General features: G+C 38.0%; 1 protein-coding gene and 1 non-coding gene across 2 annotated transcripts; both read right to left on the bottom strand.

The window, feature by feature from the left end:
* Window positions 1-16,774: 16,774 nt before the first annotated feature.
* Window positions 16,775-17,472, bottom strand: LOC110906735. Its single transcript, XM_022151828.1, has 2 exons — window positions 17,348-17,472; window positions 16,775-17,282 (listed from the first exon to the last, which is right to left on the bottom strand). Exons 1-2 carry the CDS (start codon window positions 17,470-17,472, stop codon window positions 16,775-16,777), a joined length of 633 nt encoding a protein of 210 aa, XP_022007520.1.
* A 4,260-nt stretch (window positions 17,473-21,732) lies between these two features.
* LOC118486930 lies at window positions 21,733-21,838 on the bottom strand. The gene has a single exon (XR_004880097.1). It is a non-coding gene; the product is annotated as a small nucleolar RNA R71 (small nucleolar RNA).
* Between the last annotated feature and the right edge of the window lie 1,693 nt (window positions 21,839-23,531).

Here is a 23,531-nt window from a genome sequence, read left to right as displayed (position 1 = left end):
AAGTGCAGAAGTTCGAAAATAATCAAAGGTTACACTACACACAAGTCGGATCCAAGTGATTCATCTTGTCTATATGTTTTTATTTTTATTTTATTTTTCAGCATTTTAGTTTGTTTTATTTTTTTAGTTTAAAAAACCTTTTTTCTAACATTTTGATTTGATTAGACGTTGAGGATAAACCAGTACTAAAAGCTCTTGTGTTCTTGGACGACCTCGGTATCTTACCAACACTATACTACGTCCACGATGGGTGCACTTGCCCATATGTGTGTTTAGTGTTAGTAAATATCGTGTTTTATAAATTTAAAACTTGGCTAAAAAGTGTAAAAGGGCTTAAAATATATACCTAAAATATAACACACTTCACGCACATCAACCATTAATCCAGTTTGGACCTAGGTACAGAGGGTTAGATCTAATGGGTATTGGCGAGCCCCACTCTTGGTCGTGGACCCATACAGAAGAGTGCGTTTGTGTCCCAGTCGATAGTAGTCGACGCGAAATCGTCTAGGTTTGGATTGCTTCCTAATTCGTCACACATATTATTGTCCTCGCGAAACATTAATGATCAACGATTTCATTGACGCTTTACATACTACATCATTACATACAGATACATCTTATACAACTCACATTTTATGGATACAGTTTATACAACTCACATTTTATGGATACATTTTATACAACTCACATTTTACAGATACATTTTATACAACTCACATTTTCAGATACATCTCACAACTAAACTGCATGAACTCGCCAACTTTTGTTGATGTTTTCAAACTTAACATGTATTTCAGGAAATTAGTGGACCATGCAGACATTTTAGTCAAGGATAGCAAGTATCAAGACTCCATACCACAATTTGAAGGGCTTGCCCGTTATATACTGCCCCTTTGCAGTGATATAGTGGTCAAAGCCTTGACATTTTAAGACTTACATTTTGATGTATAAACAATGACAACTTATTTTCATTTGATGGTTTGTAACCATTACATTTAATTTATGTTGCGTTCTTTTGAAACGATTATGACAATGGCATTGGAGCTTGTTTTTATTCATTTAGTATGTTCACTTATATTGTTATGCAATGAGAACCGATCAGATCACACCTCGCGCTTCCGCTACGAGCGGGTGTGACAAAGAGTCCTCGAATCAAGTGAGATAACAAAGTTTCAAACGTGTCCTAATGTGTCCTAACATCGGGTAACTATGTTAAAGTAACGGTACATAATCGGAGGAATCAGATAGAATGAGGTCTTGTAAACCAAATGAGTGTTGGAACTCATATGAAATGGTTTAACAAAGTCTACATCCTGATTTAGAATGAATCCTAAGTGCTTTTGACCCGTTAAGGTAGTTTACGCTAGTTTAACGTGTCATTTACGTAACTACGCGTTCGGATGGTTAAACAAGTCCTATGATAAGTCTTAAATGCCCAAACATGTTTGAAAATGTTATAATATCAGTTTAGGTGTCAAAAGTTTGGTCACCTATGCTTAAAATGAATTTATGCACAAAAGGGCATTTTGGTCATTTTCTAAGGGCATCTAAGCAACCTATCATATAACTAACCAAACGAAGTGACCATAAGGTATAACCTCAGAAGGTTTTTTCCTATACAACTATGGTCACATATATGTGTTTGGTCGGATCTTAAGATCAACCAACCGGGTCGGATTCGATAGTCAAAGCGATGGTCAAGACCGCTCGACTTACGACCCTAAATAAGAACTATACTAGAAGTGACGAGTTAAACATGTCAAAACATGTTTAACTTACTGAAAAACTGATTTGGTATCAAAACAAAGTGTTTTGATACCCGAAAATAGTTTCGTCATAAAATGCACATAAACGTGCATTTTGATCGAAACTTTGACTTGTCACTTCGACTAGTAAACGTGGTAATCAGTAGGTATAATCGCAAGGGATTATAACCATTGTGATTACGATCATGTTGCAAAGTTCAATTGAACTTTGACTTGACCAATTCATGGTCTAAACCGAAATTCAAACACTGTTTGACTTTTAGCTTGAAATAGCTAAAATAAATAAACAAGACTAGGAAGAACACTTACTTGTGTTCTAGGATGAAGAAATAACTAGAAAACTCAGATGGGAGGCCTCCTAATAAGGTAGAAACTCCAACTTTGAGTTATAAAGAGAAAGAAAAGAATTGAGCAAGGAAAATGAGCAAATGAGGGTGCTATTTATAGTTGTTTAGGATGTACAAGATCATACCAAGTGTTTGGAGTGTTCTCCAAGGATATATAGGATGATTACAAGTGTTAAAATCAGGTTAAAAGGCTTGGGGATCACTTAAACTAGGCCACCAAACAAGAAACACCATGGCTAATCAAAAACAGGCTGTTGGGGATGGTTTACGGAACGCAAGGGTCCAGGTTTGAGGACCGTAAGCCTTCAGCAAGGGCTGAAGTTTCAGTTTTGACAGCTTTGGTCCCTGAACTTGTTTTGTCGCGTTTTGGCACTTCTAACACCCGTTAACCCCATTTTTAAGCTCCATAAGGAATTTAAAGTATATTTAACTTGAATTATGCTCAAAAATATCACAGATGTCGGTTCGTTCGGTTGTATGGTTGTGTTTTTCGCTTAGTTACGACGAAAGTTGTAACGAACGCGAAAACGACCGAAATTGCGAAACGAAAGGTATTTTTGCATTCCCATCACTAAAATAAAATATTTTAATGATTACAAAAATTTTTGAATGTACGGATAAAGTCTGAATGCAGAATATACGCGAATTGGCATACTTTCGCAGTTTTGACGCATTTAGTCCCTGTGCATGAAATAACATGTTTTTGCCATACCGAACCCTTCAAAACTTATTTCTAAGCTATGTAAAGGATATTTCGGGTATGTTTAACTTATGTCATCGTTCCAGAGTGTACGTCGCTACAAGAATTGGCAGACTTTCGCAGTTTGTCGCAAATAGTCCCTGTGATCAAATAAGCATGTTTTTGACATACCGAACCCTTCAAAACTTATTTCTAAGTTATGTAAAGGGTATTTAGGGTATATTTATCTTATGTCATTGTTCCGGAGTGTACTTCACGTTAAACTGGTTACGTTTTGCGTAATAATTTACGATTTCACTTCTAGAAGTGGTTTAAGAGTTTGAAATCGAACAAGAACTGAAATGTGTAATTGTCATATGTAATTATACAATTCCGGATATGAAACACAAGATTTCATTAGATTCGAAATTGTTCGGAATTGTATACTGGTTGTAAAGGCACAAATGTCACATATACCAACTATTATAGTTGGTTAAACATATTGCAATACCAAACACATTTAATATAAGTTTAGTTACAAGGTTTTCACTCACCGACTCTTATAATCGGACGAGGTATTGCAATAACAAATACAAAGCCATGAATTTGACTTACAAAACCTATGTTACTCACCAGCATTTATTGTTGACTTTATATTCACATATGTTTCAGGCGCTAATGTGTGACGATTATGAAAGTATGCTACACATAGGGTGGACCCGGGCCTTAGCTTGCTTAAAAATAAAATAGTTGTTGTGTTCTGTTTCGAATTCCAAAGACAATGTAAATTATTAATTCAATAAAACAAAACTTTAAATACCTTGTGTTTGAAACAATTTGTAACGTCACCCCCCGTCGTTTCCGCCGTGGGTTGTTGTTATACGCGGTCGGGGTGTTACAGAAAGTATACTAGAGAAGTATATACATGATATACGTATACGTATAAATACATGTACATAGTGATGTACACAAATACACTTAATGAAGTGTACACATACAAGAGGACACAATACATGTACATATAACAAGTTCAAAGTTAAAAATATTTATTTTTAACAATATATCCAATGGGATATATATATATATATATATATATATATGATTAGGTTCAAGAGTGAACAACTTCTTGAAAGTTAACTGTGTGAACTAATCTTGACCCTTGATCATTTTTTAGATTAAAAGGGTAAGATTGACATTAACCAAGTATGTTTAATTAAAATCCCTTAATTTTCTCCTCCCTTAACTCTCTCTCTATCTCTCATTTCTAGTTATTTCTCTATCATTTCTTTATCCATAGATTTTGTTTTAATTTTAGCTTTAATATTGTTTTTCTTTTATTAGATTTATATATATAGGGGACCGCTAAAATGAGAACCACCTCGAGTTGTAAGAACCGTGAGAACTACACCGTACGGGGCGAGGTGGACCAATTTTTTTTCATAAACGTAGATGCGTGTATTATAAACACATTTATAAAAAAAATTCAAAAAAATGTCGTGTGTGTAGTTTTGAGCACCACAAGTTTATGTTTACGGGTACCGTAAATCTTACCGGAAAATTTACGGTACCCGTAAACACAAACTTGTGGTGCTCAAAACTACACACACGACATTTTTTTTACAAATGTGTTTATAATACACGCATCTACGTTTATGAAAAAAATTTGATCCAACTCGCCCCGGATCAAGTAGTTCTCACGGTTCTTACAACTGGAGGTGGTTCTTATTTTAGCGCAATTCTATATATATATATATAGGGTAGGGATAGTGTACATTAATCTAGAAGTGTGAGAAGTGTAAGAAGTGTATTATAACACTATATAACACCATATAACACTATGTAACACCATATAACACCATATAACACTATGTAACACTATATAACAATATATAACACTATACATCTATCATAGACATGCTATCAGATAAATTATAGTGTTATATTTGTTATATAGTGTTATATAGTGTTACATAGTGTTACATCGTGTTATATGGTGTTACATATTGTTATACGGTGTTTATATGGTGTTATATAGTGTTATATATAGTGTTATAATACACTTCTCACACTTCTGGATTAATGTACATGATCCTCTACCTATATATATATATATATATATATATATATATAATAATATATTGTTTTTAACTTTTTATAATTTTCAATACATATTGAAAATTTTCTCTGAGATTGAAATTGTAATTATTTTTGGGCATTAACTCTTTTTTTGAATATGTGCTAAAGTTATTTATTTTTGCACACATGTGATATGTTTCGTTTTCATTAATTTCATATTTTTTATATGAATCTACTCGTGCACATGCATAATATACTATATATTTTTAATATACATATATGTAACCATTTTTTAATATAATACACAGATGTATAAAAGACTGTACACATGTGTATAAACTAACAGCTGTGTATCTTATATAAACTGATAGTTAGCCAGACTGTACACATGTGTATAAACTAACAAGTGTGTATCTTGTATAAACTGGTATCATTATAATTACATTGGATTATATTGTTTAATAAACTAGGCCCGGTCATGCGTGACAAAGACATACGATCGGTTGGATGAATCCAATGCGAGTAATTTCATATAGGACTGTCAAGGGCGAGACCCATTCATAAATAACAAATAAACATGATGATAGATATATATATATATATATATATATATATATATATATATATTAACAACAAACGAATAGACAAGCTACCAACAAACTAAAATGATCAAGGGTATCCAAACAAAACAAATACAATACTTAACCAGTATTTAAATGAGCAACTTGTACAAGGTCCAGTGAGACCTAAGTGTCTAATAAAATTAGCACACTTGTAGGTTGCAATTCATATACGGACGTCCAAGTTTGCTAGCATATCATTTACGTGAACGCAAAACTGTGAGTTCATGTCCCTCCTTTCAAACTTTTCAATGTTTTACTATTAAACACTCAAGGGGGAATACATGTTACAATAAAGGGTATGTTTAGCTATGGAATGATATCACTTTATATGATGTGCTCGTAAGTAGAAAATGAACAAGAGTAACCATTAATCATACATAAAGACCGAGGTGCAAAGGGTGTAGATCTATTAAGTTTTGACGAGCTTCGCTCTTTGTTTATTAACCTTTTAGGGGTGCTTTTGTGGTCCCATATTGGAAGAGTCCGAGTATCATCGTCTAGGTTTGGTTGCTTACTTATGTAGCACATATATTAATGTATTAGCTACACATTGATGGATCCTCGAATTTCATAGACGCTTTCACATACCGGTTTATAATACAAACTTTCAAATGTTTTCGAGATTCATTTGATACGAAGAAAACAAACACATGAATTCACAAACTTATTGTTGACTTTTCAAACTTACATCTATTCTAGGAAAGAAAGCATAATATGACGGAAGATCAAAATGGATAACAAGGAATGATGGCCATTTTTGAAGGGTTTGCCTTATATATTCCGCCTTCGTGCATGCATATAGAAGTCAAAGCCTTGTTTTACATTATGAAGCAAACTATGTTTTTGTTAAAGTTATTTTGTAACTTGAAATACTATTTGGGAAACGTTATGAACATGACTTAAAACTTTTGTACTTATGCTTCAAACTATCTATCAATGGCATCGTGGTTATTTTATTGTTTACTTGTCGAATGCAATGTTTACCTTTCATCGTCACAGGAATACGCTTTCGCTATGAGCAGGGTGTGACATTATGCGTTTAGGCTTATGAGGTTTACGTTTAATTTTCCCTTTCTCACAGAATTCACATTTACTATGCATGTTAAAGCTACGTAAAGGAACACCCAACACAAAGTTGTTCTTTATTAAGTGGTTCATTTTCCGTAGATGCACGTGGCCCATTCTTCTACGCCAAAAGAAGGATTGATCTTTTGTTGCCCTTGAAAGCAGACATATTTCCGAACCAGATGAGTTCACAACAGGACGCATGTCCATCACATAAGTGTTGTTCACTCTTGGAGCCCTCATCACGATCCAATATTCTGGTACTACAAACCCCGGCATAAGAACGAAACAAGCCTTATCTGTGAAATGCATTGTATACTTGTTATCACATATCTGAGATACTGAAAACAAGTTGTGCTTCAATTCTTCAACATAGTTCACCTTGTTCAAGGTGATTTTGCCGTTTGACACAGAACCTTCACCCATGATGTAACCACCTTTTTCACCCGCGAAATTAACATAACCACCTCGAATAGATTTTACGTTTGACAACAATTCCTTGTTTCTCGTCATATGCCTGGAACAACCACTATCGATATACGCATTACCAAACAGGAAACTAGTTAGAATGGGGGACCCAAGCCGTGATGGTCTTGGGTCATCAGAATCCATCAATAAATGAAAATTCCTTGAAATAACCATCTCCGTTGTTATTTATAGCATTTCCACCTCGGTAATTGTTAGAATGTCCACCCGCAAATCGACGATTGTGCGGAGTTTGAGAACGGTTATTATACCCGGAATTTCCACCAAAACGATTACCAGAATTTTGATACCTGAAGTTCTGACTGTACTGGGCTCTAAAACTTCTATCAAACCTCGGTTGTTCATCATCATGAAAGACATTTCTATGTTGGAATCCCAAATTTTGTCATTGACCTTGGTATCTGGTCGGTAACATGTTTCGGTTTTCAACATTACGGTTTTGAGCTTGAGGTCTTACATTATGGTTGTAAGAACCTCCAGATTAATTATCTTGCTCTTGTGGTCGGAAAGTCACTTAAGTCTGTCGTCGAGCAGGGGTTTTCTGATGACTCTCACATTTCGCAGAAGAACCTTTCCAAACAACGACCAGTGCAATTATCCTAAAGGTCAATTTCCTGATCCTTTTCTTGTTGATTTTTAACCTTTGGATTATAAACTGGTTTAGTTTCTTGTTTTTCAACCTTTTGTGTTTTACCACTTTTCTTGTCATCATTTTTAGGTTCATTTTGTGGTTTAGTGACAAAAGGTTTATCTAGATCAGGATCAACACGACCCTTTCCATTGTCATTTGGACAATTCGTAGCTAAATCTCCTTTCAATCGACATTTATAGCATCGTCGTTTATCAACCTTTTAAAGCTTTTCTTGTTGCTCATTTTGACACTGACTGCTAGAGGACGATGATGCTACGTTTGAGATTTTTACACTTTGTTTTACAAAATCAAAATTTGAACTTTTCTCGATCTTTTCGAGTTCATTGTTAAAAGTTTCGCCTTTAACAAAATTCATTTTCTTAATGTTCTCAACATTCTTTTTACCGTTTTTGTTAGGCTTTGACTTTAGTTTATCATTTTGAAATTGATTTAGAGCTTCTAAAATCTTTGAGTTAATTAAATCTTCAAGATTGTTCAAATTAACTTCATTTGCTCTAGCATTACACGACCTCGTTTGTTCTAAACCCGATTCAGCTTCGGATTCAGACTCTTGCTAGCTAATTGGATCAACAGTCAGAGGAGCAACATGAACAAAGTTTGCAATTCCGAATCAATTGAAGGTGTCGATGTATAGCTGGGGTTAACAAGTGGTGGAACCTTTCTATAACCAACTCCATACATCTCATCTTCTGAATCTATGAGACGTAGACTGTTTATGCAAAAATTCATCACTTCTGATGAATTCTCGAATTTCTCAAGTTTTCGTTGTGAATCTAGGATCAAGTTATCTTTGCTAAAATCATTTTGTTCTTTTCTAAAACAGTGTTTTGACAAATTTCAAGTTCTGATTTTGAATCTTGATTCTTTATGGTTGATTGAGCCAGTCGTCTCTCAAACTTAGAGATGTCCTTTTTTAAGGCAATCACCCTACTTCTATGTTCTTTGTCGGCACTAGAAAGTGCAACAATTAACTCTCTATATTTCTCCAGATCAGTAATCAAATTACTGTTATGGAGAGCATATCTGTCACACTTAGCAACAAAGTCTACGCATCTAGCACATCTTTTATCAGCAAGTTTAGATTGTACCTCAATATTTGCAAGAAAGCTTGATCTGAGCTTCCTGCATTTCCCGCTCCATTCTTTGCCATTTCTTCTTCAGCAAAACGTTGCATTTCTTCGTTCATGATCTTGAACTCAAACTGATTACTACCATCTTCCTTTTCTTCTTTCTTTCTACTTTCCGTTTCCTCATTCTCTTTTCTCATGCATTCTTCAGCTTCATTAATTTTATCCATTTCTAGATTCTCACTTAGAGCTTCCACCACCACATTTAATTCTTCCACATTCGCCTCCAATGAAACTCTTCCCAGTTCACTGAAGATATTTCTTTGCTCTTCTGACCAACAAAGCCATATTTTAATTCTAAATTGAGCTCTTCCATTTCATCTTGATCAATTTGATCAAGGTCTTCACCGAGACTCGATGGTTCATGATGTGTGTAAAATGCAACATATAAAACACATCAATTAAGGCATAAAACTAACCCTTTTTAAGTACTAATGTTGGAAAAAGAGTGTTTTTGTCTTCCTTTTGTATTTTCAGGATGAAATGAGCTCAAAATCACAAAAGAAGCAAAAAGACCCCTAATTCTATCATAATTACAAGAAAAGGAACAAAAGCGAACTGCCCGGACCCTCAACGGCACCTCCCAAGACAAAGAGAAGAGAACAGATGTCTGAACACGCCCCGTGTCCAGTGAACACGGGGGCGTGCCCAGGAAGCAACAGAAAAGACAAACCAGTAGAAGCTTCCATTGCTCACCACGGGGCCGTGCCCAGCGGACACGGGGGCGTGTTGAAAGTACAGCAGGCGCATTAATTGTAATTCGCAATTACAATTAATGAAGAGAGAGAATGTCAGACGGGCACGGGGCCGTGTTCAGCGAACACGGGGCCGTGTCCAGCGTTCTGTTCAGCCTATAAATAGAGGAGCTTGGCTTCATTCTCTCTCATCCCTTGGCACACCACCTCTCTCACACTTCATCCACCACCCACCACCACCATAACACCATCATCCACCACCATCATCCATTGTCCATCATAGAGTGTGTGAGTCGTCTCGGGATCCAAGATTGATCGTAAGAGTTCTTGACAATCAAGGCCATGTTTGCCTAAGTCTCTTACATCACTTGGTGAAGACAAGTGTTTAGTATAATACTTTTTATTTTTAATCTTTTGCACTTTTTATTTGGTTTTGTATTAATGACTTTAATAACTAGTTACTTATGTTGAAGGTGATCTTTCCTTATCGTTTGTCCGTGGTGTCTTGGCGTTATTTTACTGTCTATATAAAATAAAAGATTTTCACCATTCATATCTCCACGGTCTATATGGAGGTATGTTGGCTACCTGGTCGGGGGTTAAGGGAACGGTTTGGTAAAGGTCTTGCCCTTGTTCAGCGTTTAGAGGTCCTGCTTGGGACCTGGGTCAAATTTAGTAGGATCTCCTTCAATGCCCATAGGTATTGGATGGCGGGGATCCAAACTCTTTGACCCCCTCATAAGCTAACTACTATTAATACTATAACCCGGCTATTTAGGACTGTATCCTTGCTGACTCAGACTACTTAGCCGAGGGTAACGTCGCCGCCAAAAGCGGGGCCTACCATAATTTGCATTAATAACTTAATTCATTATCTTTCAATAATCCAACCCTTTAGGATTGTATCCTTGCTGACTCAAACTACTGGGTTGAGGGTAACGTCACCTCCGAAAAAGGGGCCTACTACAATAACTAAGATAATCTCTTAAACAAGTGCAAAAGTGCGAAAATAATCAAAGGTTATACTAATACACGTGTCGGATCCAAGTGATTCATCTTGTCTATCTGTTTTTATTTTATTTTATTTTTCAGCATTTAGTTAGTTTTTATTTTTCTTAGTTTAAAACATTTTTCTAACTTTTTGATTTGATTAGACGTTGAGGATAAACCGGTATTAAAAGCTCTTGTGTCCTTGGACGACCTCGGTATCTTACCAACACTATACTACGTCCACGATGGGTGCACTTGCCCATATGTGTGTTTAGTGTTAGTAAATATCGTGTTTTATAAATTTAAAACTTGGCTAAAAGTGTAAAAAGGACTTAAATATATATCTAAAAATATAACACACTTCACGCACATCAAGTTTTTGGCGCCGCTGCCGGGGACACAAGGATTTTAAGAAAGTTAGGAATCAACGGCCTAATCATCTTTTTATTTTTCTTTAATTTTTTAGGATTTTTTTTAGATTTTTCAGCTTCTGCAGAGCTCAGCACGGGGCCGTGCCCGCTGAACACGCCCCCGTGCCCAATCATTGGAACTGGCAATCCTGTTTTATATCAGACAGTAGGCTGAACACGGGGCCGTGTCCACTCAACACGCCCCCGTGCCCAAGATTCAGTTGCTGAAAACAGAACCGTTTGATCCCGGCGGTTGGTAACTTCTGATACAAACATGAGTAATAGTGATTCTTTTTACTTTCGGCACTCTTATGGTTTGTGGTGTCGAATATGTGGAGGCGAACACGAGGAATTAAAATGTTTCTTCCTCACTTATAGGCCACACTATATAGACCCACCAATTCCTTGTAGCCTTAAGAGGGGCGAAAGTAAAAATAAACACTATTTCTCCCTCGAATGCGCCCAACCGGATATTCTAGGAGATATGCTCCTTGACGAGCTATTTCAACTAGAAGAACTACTTCTAAATTGGTCAAAAGAACTTAGGAAGGATTTCTTAGATCCATCCCAAGACGATGACCATGAGGAAATGTTGGAACCGCATTCTGACAACCTCATTGCTCCCGAAAATACCTTTCTTCCTAGACAAGACGTGGACGATAGTCGTCCCTGTGCCGATTGTGCCGTGAAGGACTCCCCATCGACCTCGTTCGGTGCATACATAGACCTGAGCGATTCGGCATACACCTTCTTTAACGAGAGCCCGGGAAAGGGTTGGACTTGTCCACCTAGAATAAAAATAGGAATTACCCTCACCGACAACCTCTTGCGTTCTCGCCTTAGTATAGGACAATTAAGGTATCTTAGGCACTATGGGGTTGTTCCAACAAGTCAGGAGCCACCCGATAAGAATTAGCTCCTTAATAAAGACAAAACTCCACGAGACAGCCCTCCGACACGGGGCCGTGTCCGGTCACCACGACCCCGTGTTCGCTCAGAAGATTTTCTGCTGATTCTGTCAGAATACGGACAAAATGTGTCAGGATTTTCTCTGAACACGGGGCCGTGTCCGGCGGACACGGGGCCGTGTTCAGTGTGCTGTCGTTTTCTTTAAATGCAGCCTGAATCCTGCTCATTTTTGACCACTCCACCAAGCAGAGATCCCTGGAATCTTCACATATACCATCCTAGGTAAGTACCAAAAGAAGGTTCCTAAGGACCATCTTATCTTTTCCACTTTTGTTCATTTCCTCTTCTTCCAAAAATTTTTCAAACCCTACCTCCATGGAAGCTTGGAAACCCATGATTCCAACCTTCTATGCAAGGTTTGTAGGAATTTTCACTATGGATTCTTGTCTAAAGTTAGTTCCATAACTGTGTTTTTAAATTATCTAAGCTCATAACACGTCGAAAGTATATAGAAATAATTTAAAAACCTAGAACCATTAGACAAAAAATTCCTGCAGACAGTGAACACGGGGCCGTGCTCACTGAACACGGGGCCGTGTTCAAGGTACTGTTTTGCAAAAATTTAGTTCCTCGGCTTATTTCGCAGAAAATGGCCAGCCGGAACAGCGGAGCATCTTCAAGGAATAACCGAAATGGAAGGAGATCGTCCACCGCAGAGGATTCCCTAGTAAACTACGTTTACGCTTTAAGGGAAGCCGTGGACGAATTGACAAGTGTAGAAGAAGCTTTGGTGGATCGCGTTAATCATCTGACGATAAGTTTGGAGGGCTGCCTGCAAGAAGTAAACCTTCTGCACCAAAGGATAAACCTTCTTGCTTCCCCGCCTTTGGTTCCGGTGATTACACACAGGGCGTGGAATGTGGTACCCGAGGTTATCATCCCAGCAGAATGGCACGCCTTGCACCAAGTATCGCAACCAAGGGTAGTGCAAGGAGTCCCGGTAAGCGCTCCTCCTCAAGATACCAACGAGAATGAAGCTACCTTCTACCTCCCAAGGGAGATAGAAGAATGGCTTTGAGTGAGAACCTAGGAGCCATGGACTGAAGAATGTTTCTACATCGGGAAGCTATTCCCGAAATTTTCCTAAATAAGTAGAACCTTTATGATAACCCTATGTACCCCTTAGTTAATTAACTATATTTATGTAATCTCTCTATTAGCAATGTCATGATGGTTTTTATGATTTATGGACTCATGGTGGTAATGGATGAAAAAGGGAACGAGAAAAAATGGAACCATGCAGAAGAACAGAACAAACCGACAAAAATCTCCAAAACAGAAGGCTCCACACGGGCCGTGCCCAACCAACACGGCCCCGTGCTGAGCCCCCTGCAAGAAATCACCCAGTTCAGGTAACTGGACACGGGCCGTGTTCAGCGAACACGCCCCCGTGTCCAGGCTTCTGTTTCAATTCTATAATTTTTGTTACTGGCACTTGACCACGGGGCCGTGCCCGGTCAACACGGGGCCGTGTCCAGAGTGCCAGTAACACAAATCTTTGTTTTTAAACACACTTTTACATATTCTAATCAACCAAAAACTCTATTTTTGGACACATTGAGGACAATGTGTAATTTAAGTGTGGGGGGATGCTAAAACCTTGAAATTTTGCAAAATCCTAAAACAAGCCTTACACAAAACTCTATTGAAACCGCTAAACACCCCAAATTTTTTTTCAAAAACTTTTTCAATTTTTTTTTATTTACTTGTCTTAGTTTAAGTTGGGAATAACAAGTTATAAAAGGGTTATATTTTTACAAACTTACAACCGATAGCGTCGTGATAAAAAGAACTAACATAAGAAAATTATGAAACGGTATAACAAGTCTAGCTAAAATTCGATTATATATGCTTGTTCACATTAAAAACCCATTCCCACAAAAAGTGAGTTTTTGAGCCTTTATTGAGCAGAAAAATACACATATTTAGATTAAATGCTCATTTTTCGTTTCTTGTGTGAATAGCCGCTCGGTCTTTACAAATCTAGAACTTGCCACGACGATACATTCCCGGTCCTTACCAACTTAAACCCAAGTAAGTAAATGATGGAGGCATTAGGACTAACTATTTTTCTTTCAAAACCATTATTTTTCATTTTTTTTACCTACCCAAAATCCCCCTAGAAAACCCCTTTAAGCCTAAACCTTTCATTTCATTACCCCCAAAACAATTTTTTTTTACCCACCAAAAACCTTTTTCATTTTTTCACCTTTATTTTAGTAACATACTCGGTTTTTCATAAACATACCTTTACGTGATCAAAAAAAAAAAAAAAAAAAATATATATATATATATATATGAAGTCAAAAACAAACATAAGCTACAAAAAGCTTGTTTGGAGAAATACTTCAAAAATAAATGTCACCAAAAATAAGGTATTTTACGAAAACCGACACTTGTTACGATTTTCGCCCTTTTTACTAACCACTAACCAACCACCCACCTTTAAACCCAAGCCTTCACCCCAAAAGACCTCTTGATATTTACAAAGGTAAAAAGTTAAAAAGGAGGAGGATTGATCGCTTGGCAAGCATATGGAAAATGTAAATCCGTGCCGCTCTCGAGCGATTCACTTAAATATACACCTTCGGCCGAGTGATTGAGTGATCTCCCGTGAGGTATGTGAACTTGTATATAAATGGAATTTTAATAAGGCATGCTATGCCAAATTAAATAGTTTATCTTATGAAAAGTTCAAAATAAACCATGACGAATAAGATTGTAAATAAAATAAAAATAGAACCTATACAAACCTTGGATTCCCGACACTCTAGGACAAGTTAAAAAACTTCTCTTCTACCTATTCCATTTGGGAGTGTAAGCCACATTAAAAGAGTTTTGCTTGAGGACAAGCAAAAGTTCAAGTGTGGGGGTATTTGATGTGTGTAAAATGCAACATATAAAACACATCAATTAAGGCATAAAACTAACCCTTTTTAAGTACTAATGTTGGAAAAAGAGTGTTTTTGTCTTCCTTTTGTATTTTCAGGATGAAATGAGCTCAAAATCACAAAAGAAGCAAAAAGACCCCTAATTCTATCATAATTACAAGAAAAGGAACAAAAGCGAACTGCCCGGACCCTCAACGGCACCTCCCAAGACAAAGAGAAGAGAACAGATGTCTGAACACGCCCCGTGTCCAGTGAACACGGGGGCGTGCCCAGGAAGCAACAGAAAAGACAAACCAGTAGAAGCTTCCATTGCTCACCACGGGGCCGTGCCCAGCGGACACGGGGGCGTGTTGAAAGTACAGCAGGCGCATTAATTGTAATTCGCAATTACAATTAATGAAGAGAGAGAATGTCAGACGGGCACGGGGCCGTGTTCAGCGAACACGGGGCCGTGTCCAGCGTTCTGTTCAGCCTATAAATAGAGGAGCTTGGCTTCATTCTCTCTCATCCCTTGGCACACCACCTCTCTCACACTTCATCCACCACCCACCACCACCATAACACCATCATCCACCACCATCATCCATTGTCCATCATAGAGTGTGTGAGTCGTCTCGGGATCCAAGATTGATCGTAAGAGTTCTTGACAATCAAGGCCATGTTTGCCTAAGTCTCTTACATCACTTGGTGAAGACAAGTGTTTAGTATAATACTTTTTATTTTTAATCTTTTGCACTTTTTATTTGGTTTTGTATTAATGACTTTAATAACTAGTTACTTATGTTGAAGGTGATCTTTCCTTATCGTTTGTCCGTGGTGTCTTGGCGTTATTTTACTGTCTATATAAAATAAAAGATTTTCACCATTCATATCTCCACGGTCTATATGGAGGTATGTTGGCTACCTGGTCGGGGGTTAAGGGAACGGTTTGGTAAAGGTCTTGCCCTTGTTCAGCGTTTAGAGGTCCTGCTTGGGACCTGGGTCAAATTTAGTAGGATCTCCTTCAATGCCCATAGGTATTGGATGGCGGGGATCCAAACTCTTTGACCCCCTCATAAGCTAACTACTATTAATACTATAACCCGGCTATTTAGGACTGTATCCTTGCTGACTCAGACTACTTAGCCGAGGGTAACGTCGCCGCCAAAAGCGGGGCCTACCATAATTTGCATTAATAACTTAATTCATTATCTTTCAATAATCCAACCCTTTAGGATTGTATCCTTGCTGACTCAAACTACTGGGTTGAGGGTAACGTCACCTCCGAAAAAGGGGCCTACTACAATAACTAAGATAATCTCTTAAACAAGTGCAAAAGTGCGAAAATAATCAAAGGTTATACTAATACACGTGTCGGATCCAAGTGATTCATCTTGTCTATCTGTTTTTATTTTATTTTATTTTTCAGCATTTAGTTAGTTTTTATTTTTCTTAGTTTAAAACATTTTTCTAACTTTTTGATTTGATTAGACGTTGAGGATAAACCGGTATTAAAAGCTCTTGTGTCCTTGGACGACCTCGGTATCTTACCAACACTATACTACGTCCACGATGGGTGCACTTGCCCATATGTGTGTTTAGTGTTAGTAAATATCGTGTTTTATAAATTTAAAACTTGGCTAAAAGTGTAAAAAGGACTTAAATATATATCTAAAAATATAACACACTTCACGCACATCAGTTCAACTAATTTTCCAAGAGCAAAGTTTTCAAACACCGTCATGAACGATGCTAGAAGTCCCATGTTTTCTTCTATGAGTTTTATACAATGTCAATCAATTTTAGGCACATTCAAGCTTTGCACGCTCAGTCTAGTACTAGCATTGAAGATGAGGTTCCTTGGGATGTGTGAGTTCCACCAGCTACACTTCCATTATTGCTATAAACAAATGCACTTTGATTCATGAATTCTCCTTGAGTAGTATCTTCTGAAAGAAGAGCAACACCCGCACTACTTCCTTTTTCAACTTGTTTAGCTCGATACAATGTAGGGTCTTAAAGCTTCTCGAAATCAGAATCTTGATCTTCTAAGGTCCATGCATAGCCTTTTATTTTCTGAATAGCCTGCTCAAGAGTAAATTCTTCATATTGTGGACTTTCTTTGATTAAAGTAGTAAACATGTTCCATTGCTTCGGTAAGCAATTGAGAAACTTTTCCACCTTCTCAAAGTCAGTATACAATCCTGGTTGGCTACGATCCAATTCACTTAATAGATGATAAAATCTGTTGACCAAATCATCTAAAGATTCATTTTTCATGGCCTTAAACACCTCAAACTGTGTCTTGATTCGATCAAGCCTTCTTTTCTTAAACAATTCATTCCCTTCATACCTTTCACTTAGACTATCCCACATCTCCTTTGATGAGGTTTTCCTACTAAACGTGTGAAGGATTGATTGTGGCAAAGACATTGTGATCAAAGACATGGCTTTTTCTTCACATTCATAATACTTTCTTTGTTCGTCGGTTAAAGCAAGGTAGCTGGTAATTGTTAAAGTCGAGCTGGTGGAGCACCATGACCGGAAGTCATACAAAACCACATCTTTAAGTCTTTAGCTTTGATGTACCTCTCAAAACGACCTTTCCATTCTGGATAGTCAAGTACATTTAACAACATCGGAGGTTTGTCACTGCTTCCGACTTCATTGTTGTGTTTTATATTTTGAACCACAGTGGTTAAATTGTTTGCCATGTTCACAAATTTTAGTTAACAGGAGGTTTTGGTTTCAGAAATAGTTAACAATTTCCAACAATCTCTCAAGTCCGGAGAGAATCAGAGACTTACTAAAAACCCAGATCAGTAACCTGAACAAACTCGGAATAAACCTAAACCAACTTACAAAATCGGATACTAGACACACTACCAACAAATTCAGATCAAAGCAACACTTGACAAACTCTGACTCAACAAACCCTGGCACAAGGAGCCTAAATTTGGACAGGTAGAAACTTCCACAAATTCAGACCTAAAAGATACTAAACAAATTCGGACACAAAAACTCTATCAAATTCGGAGAAGAATACTCAAACAAATTCGGACAGTGGACACTTGAACAAATTCAGATGAAATAAGTACAGCAAATTCAGATATAAACAAGGATTCCAAATTCGGATAGGAGAAAATCCAAATTCGAACTGGATAATTCCCCAAATTCGGACACTGTAAGCTCGGCTGTAACTCCGGAGTGTCTAAATTCGGACAATATCCAAGTAACCAGCTTCCGAATTTATTTCTCAAGCGTGACTTCACACTAGGTCATCAATAAATACGGACGTAACAAATACTGATAGATGTGCAAATACAGACTGAGTAAAAATCCAAAAATAGATCTGACAGATGCTTACCTCAGCAATCTTCTTCACCTTTTCAGCAAAAACCCATAAAATTTGCAGAAACTTTTAGATCTGACACACTCTAAACACAATCTCAACAAAGAAATAAAAAACAATCACTCAATACTAAAACCTAATCACCATCCATCATGAAAACTCAAGAAAAAGATGAAGAATCAATAAAAACCATAAGAAAAAGATAAAAAACCCTAGAAAATAGAAAATCCTCTAGAAAAACAAAACCGATCTATAAATCTAACCTCCAACACGAAACCTACAGCAGTAAGAGCACTCACTATACAGAGCCTGCTCTGATATAACTTGTAAGGTCGCCTATGAACCTCGAGCACTCGTACAGGATCACTAACTCGAACAACCGACTCACGTGGTGTGCGGAACCCACCACGCGAAGTGTACCGCTGTGTAGGACGCGGGACAGAAGGTGTAGAAGAATAGAGATGAGAAATAATCTATGAATACACCAAGTATTCACAGATTATCCACACACAGTAAACACACAATAATTAGGGTCACACTAGAAAGTTGCTTGCACATAAAAATAATTCTCAAAGTCATAATCATTTCATTCCTTCACTGAGTATTTATACAATGACCAAATCCATAACACATCGGTTTCGGATATAACATCAAACAAACTCGGACATAACAAGTCCTGACACCTAGTCCAAATATACATATACAAATTCGGACTGAAACATTAAACCCTAATAATAAACACAGACACATATCAAAGTTCATATTTCAAATTTGTTACACAAATTCGGACAAATCAGTAAACTCACAAACTCTGACAAGTTACATAAACATTAGACTTTTCAACAATTACACAAACGACCCTGAAACATCTTCATTTGTAGAAACCAACATGTATCATCAAAAGGTGCACTTACACGACGAAGCTACACTGGACATATAATCGAAAGAGAGACAAATCGCCGACTGACGGGTGGTCCATAGGACAACCCTTAATGGTGTTAAATGACAAGTTAATCCCTCATTTAATCATGTAATTGTCTTGAATTAGATGACTACAGTTGCTTATGTTTCAGGTACATTCGGAGCTTAAAAGTGTGGAAATGAAGCTTCGGAATAGGCGCGGTTGGATTAGAGATTGAAAGATGGAGCATACATGAAGAAAATAATTTATGAGAACTGAAGAATTAAGAAGATAGCATGATAGAAGACGGAATTACGAGAACGGAGGCGAAAACGGTGAAGAAAACGGAGTTAAAACGAAAAAGTTATGCTGAAAACAAAATTTCATGCTGAAACCTACCGTAACTTACGGTGGTACCGTAATTTACGGTAGACCCCAACATTTTTCGTCCACCGTAAGGCAGTAGAGACCCACCGTAACACTTTTTGGTCCACCGTAACTTACGGTGGTACCGTAATTTACGGTGGAGATGACGGAGAAATGTGTAACTGCCCTATTTTATGATGTTTTATTGTGTCTTTTCAAATGCAATCATTCCCATTCGGTTACCAGCAGTCTAGAGGCGAATTTTGGGTGTTCTTGAGAGCTTGGAAACAATTTCAAAACATCTTGTTAGTGTTTTTAATTCCTATGAACATTGATATGTATGTGATGATGATTGTCCAAGTCATGAGTGGCTAAACTTATGGTGATCATCCTAGGTTGAAGGTTTGTCTAAGACATTTGTGTTTTGATTCTTATTTCTAGAATAATAGACTTGCTATGATGATTTGTTTATTATGGTGTGTTGTTTGCTTGTTCGTAAATTGTTAATTTGTATGTTAATCTTAGTCTAAACCATACGTTCTTGGTGCCGTTGGCAATCGAGATATCATGGGCGGGATTAGGATTGGGTATTGATTAATTGGTCATCGGGTAACAACATCGCGTTCTAGGAATCCGAGTACTTAGTTCCCTTTCATCACGACAAGTAATAACACATGAACCATGTCTATGTGGTTCTTTCTAGCTGAATATTAGCATGAAAGTCAAAGCAAACTGGAAACTTAGGATGGTCATTGGTCTCTAAATTGTTTACAAAACCAATTCTTAATTCGCAATTTAATTAGTAATCTTAGTTTTAAAATCAAACAATCCAAACTCTTGAATTTACTTTTATCGCAATTAGTTTAATCTTAGTTAACTTAGATACACTTCTAAATAACACATATTCCACAAACTCCCTGTGTTCGATACCCACTTACCGCTAGCTATTAGTAGTAATTGGATTAAATTTGATTGTGACCACGACATCACGTCAAATTTTGGCGCCGTTGCCGGGGAGTAGTGCGCAACGTGTGTTAGTTTAATAGTTTTGTTTTGTTATTTTCGGGTTTACGCTGGTTGTGTTTAGTGTGCAGGTATTTCAGGTGTATGCATACTAGGGGCTCTCACAGATCATCACCACTATCGTTTGATCCGGCAATTGAAAGAACGCTAAGGCAAAACAGAGTTTTAGTACGGGAAAACAAGATTATTGGTTCACCCACTTCACCCATCACACCGAGAAACATCATGGCTGATTCACAAATTCCACCTACAACGGGTCAAACGACCTCATCCTTTATACCTACTTCCACCCAACCATCACCAAACACCGTTTTACCTAATACCACTGTTGAATTCACACCAACCAATGTCACTCAACCGATCACTACCCAAGTCGAACCCACCATTACCTTTAACCCTTCTACCACAATCCCACCATTATCCCACTTCTTCCCCCAACTACGGGTCAATCATCATCCAACTTCACAATTGCACCAAATTCAACTATTGTGCATGCTATGCCCTCTTTTAGACCACAACACCAATCGGGTTTTCAGTACTCGACTCTTCCATTTGGGCAATCTTCGGGAATTCAAGGAGATGGGTATGATGAAGGATATGAGGAGTTTGAAGGTTTTGATGAAGACGGGTATGCTTATGGGGGTGATGGAGATCAAGGAGAATTCGGATACATGCAAGGTCAAATGCAAGTAATGCCAAGTGTTGGTGGAGTACAACAACAACAACAACTCATACCACAACACATTCGGCCAAGACCACAAGGGCCACAAATGCAACGCCCTACACCATTGCAACAAGTTCGACCGCAACACGTACAACCACAATTCCAAAGACCAATTCAACGCCCACCGATGCCACAACAACAGTTTCAACAATCAATTGCACCACAAGGGCATGTACCAAGGCCAATGGGTCCTATTCCTCCAAGGGGTAGGTTTGGTGTACCAAGGAGGCACCTTAGAGAAAATGTGAGGGGCATTGAAGCGCATTTTAGGCCGGTAATCACTCATAATCCTTCACCGGTAGTTATTCCTCACAATAATCAAGGGAGGACATTTGAAGTGAGGACTAACTCATTGCAAAGCTGGCCAAAATATAAGGGTTTAGCAACGGAGGAGCCTCATTTTCATTTGGAGGCTTATGACTCGATTTGCAACACTCTTGGGAGTCAAGGATTCTCAGCCGATGATATTAAATTGTTACTATTCCAATTTTCTTTGGAAGACAAGGCGAAAAAGTGGTTCTACACATTACCTTCGGCATCTATATATACATGGGGGGAAATGCAACAAACCTTTTTGGATGAATTTTACACCGCTCAAAAGACGAATGATGCTAGGAAAGGGTTGAGAAGTTTTCAACAACAACAAGGTGAGATGTTCCATGAGGCTTTTGAACGTTTTAACATGATGATAAAGAATTGCCCTCATCATAGGATTGAGATTTGGGAATTGATGAATGCTTTCCATGAGGGGTTAAGTGCCGAAGATGCTCGCGACTTAATGTCTATCACAAATGGCACTTTTGGTACAAATTATGAGCATGATGATTGGGAATTTTTGGAGCAAATGGCGGTCACATCAAAGAGAAAAGCTCAAGCATCAAGGAGAGCACGACCAGCCATTACCCGAACACAAGTGCATGCGGTTGATGTTGGTAATGTACAAACTTCTAATCAAATTTATGATGTTTGTGCTATTTGCAATGAAATAGGTCATGCGACTGAAAATTGCCAAGGAGGTGATGGGCAATACGAAGAGGTTCATGTTGTGCAAGGTCAAGGAGGGGGTGGTAGAAATTACAACAATATGAATTCTAACACTTACCACCCCGGGTTGAGGAATCACCCAAACTTTCGTTATGGGAACCCTTCCAATCAAGTTAACCCGAATTTCCAAGGAAACCAAGGATTTCAAAGGCAATATCAAACGGGTTAAAGCTCTTCGGGTGGAAACGAAGTAATGGAGATGTTGAAGGCGATGCAAGTCGAAATGCAACGAATGAATCAACATGATGAAGTTCGGATGCAAAAGGACGAGGCCCGTGATAAAGCTATTCAAACTTTGACTACTCAAATGGGTCAACTTGCGAGTGAAGTGGCAATTTTGAAGAAAGCAAAAGGCCAGCTACCAAGTGACACGGTGATAAATCCCAAAAACATTAAAAGTGTTAACATCAATGTGGTAAGCACCGTTCCTAGTACCGAATTTAATGAAAAATGTCTAACCTCTTCGAGTCAAATAAATGCAGGTTTGAAAAAGGATGCCGATGGTGAGAATGATAAAGAGCATGGAGCACCAATCGTGCCTATCCGTGTGGGAAAATTAAAAATCCCTCACGCATTGTTGGACTACGGGGCAAGCATGAGTGTGTTACCAGGCGATCTATATGATATGTACGACTTTGGTCCGCTTGAAGATATAGACACCATGGTTAGCTTGGCGGATGAAAGTTGGAGGCGTCCATGGGGAATGGTTAGGAATGTTAAGATTCAGCTGGGAGAGTTTGAATATCTGGTGGATTTTCTAGTTCTAGACTATGTTTCTACCAAAATGGTAGCACAACAAAGGGTAATTTTAGGTCGACCGTTTCTCTATACGGCAAATGCTCAAATCGATTGTAGAGATGGGATTATTACCATGACGGAAAAGAACCGTAAGTTGTCATTTGATGTTAAGACTAAGATGATTAGTTATGATTTTGTTGTGGCGAAGGATAACGGGTTTAGTGAAAAGGTGTTTCAAAGAATGAGAAAAAATCACCCACCGGACTGTGAAGAAAAACATATGGGTTCAAGCAAGAGTGTATTTGATTACCCACCGAGTCGGAACAAGACGGATGCATTTTGTTCAATGGCACGAGGAAGTGATGGAGATGGCAGGAACCGTTTCTTTGAGCCACCATAAATGGGGGTGGCACGGTCTGGCTGAAGACCTGAAAACTTAGCGCTGCTCGAGAGGCAACCCGAGGTTTTTCACTGATCTTGTTATTTCTTTAGTTTTTTTTTATGTTTCAGGGCCATGGCAACACCCAAGTGTGGGGAAGACGTGCGGATATTTGTGTGAAGGTGGTGATAGGAAATTGGATCATTTACAATATCTGTTGTGCCAAACTTTACCAGGTCAATGTAC

Source organism: Helianthus annuus, chromosome 14 (genome assembly GCF_002127325.2).
Source record: "Helianthus annuus cultivar XRQ/B chromosome 14, HanXRQr2.0-SUNRISE, whole genome shotgun sequence".
Classification (NCBI taxonomy): domain Eukaryota; kingdom Viridiplantae; phylum Streptophyta; class Magnoliopsida; order Asterales; family Asteraceae; genus Helianthus; species Helianthus annuus.
Note: the sequence above shows the minus strand (reverse complement) of the source record. Positions and strands in the feature narration are given on the sequence as shown.

Excerpts from the sequence above, each read along its gene's own strand:
- LOC110906735 (XM_022151828.1), bottom strand. The coding sequence starts at position 17,472 with ATGGCAAACAATTTAACCACTGTGGTTCAAAATATAAAACACAACAAT. Across the intron at positions 17,283-17,347 it reads TGGAAAGGTCGTTTTGAGAG|CTCGACTTTAACAATTACCA; the intron begins GTACATCAAAGC and ends GTGCTCCACCAG.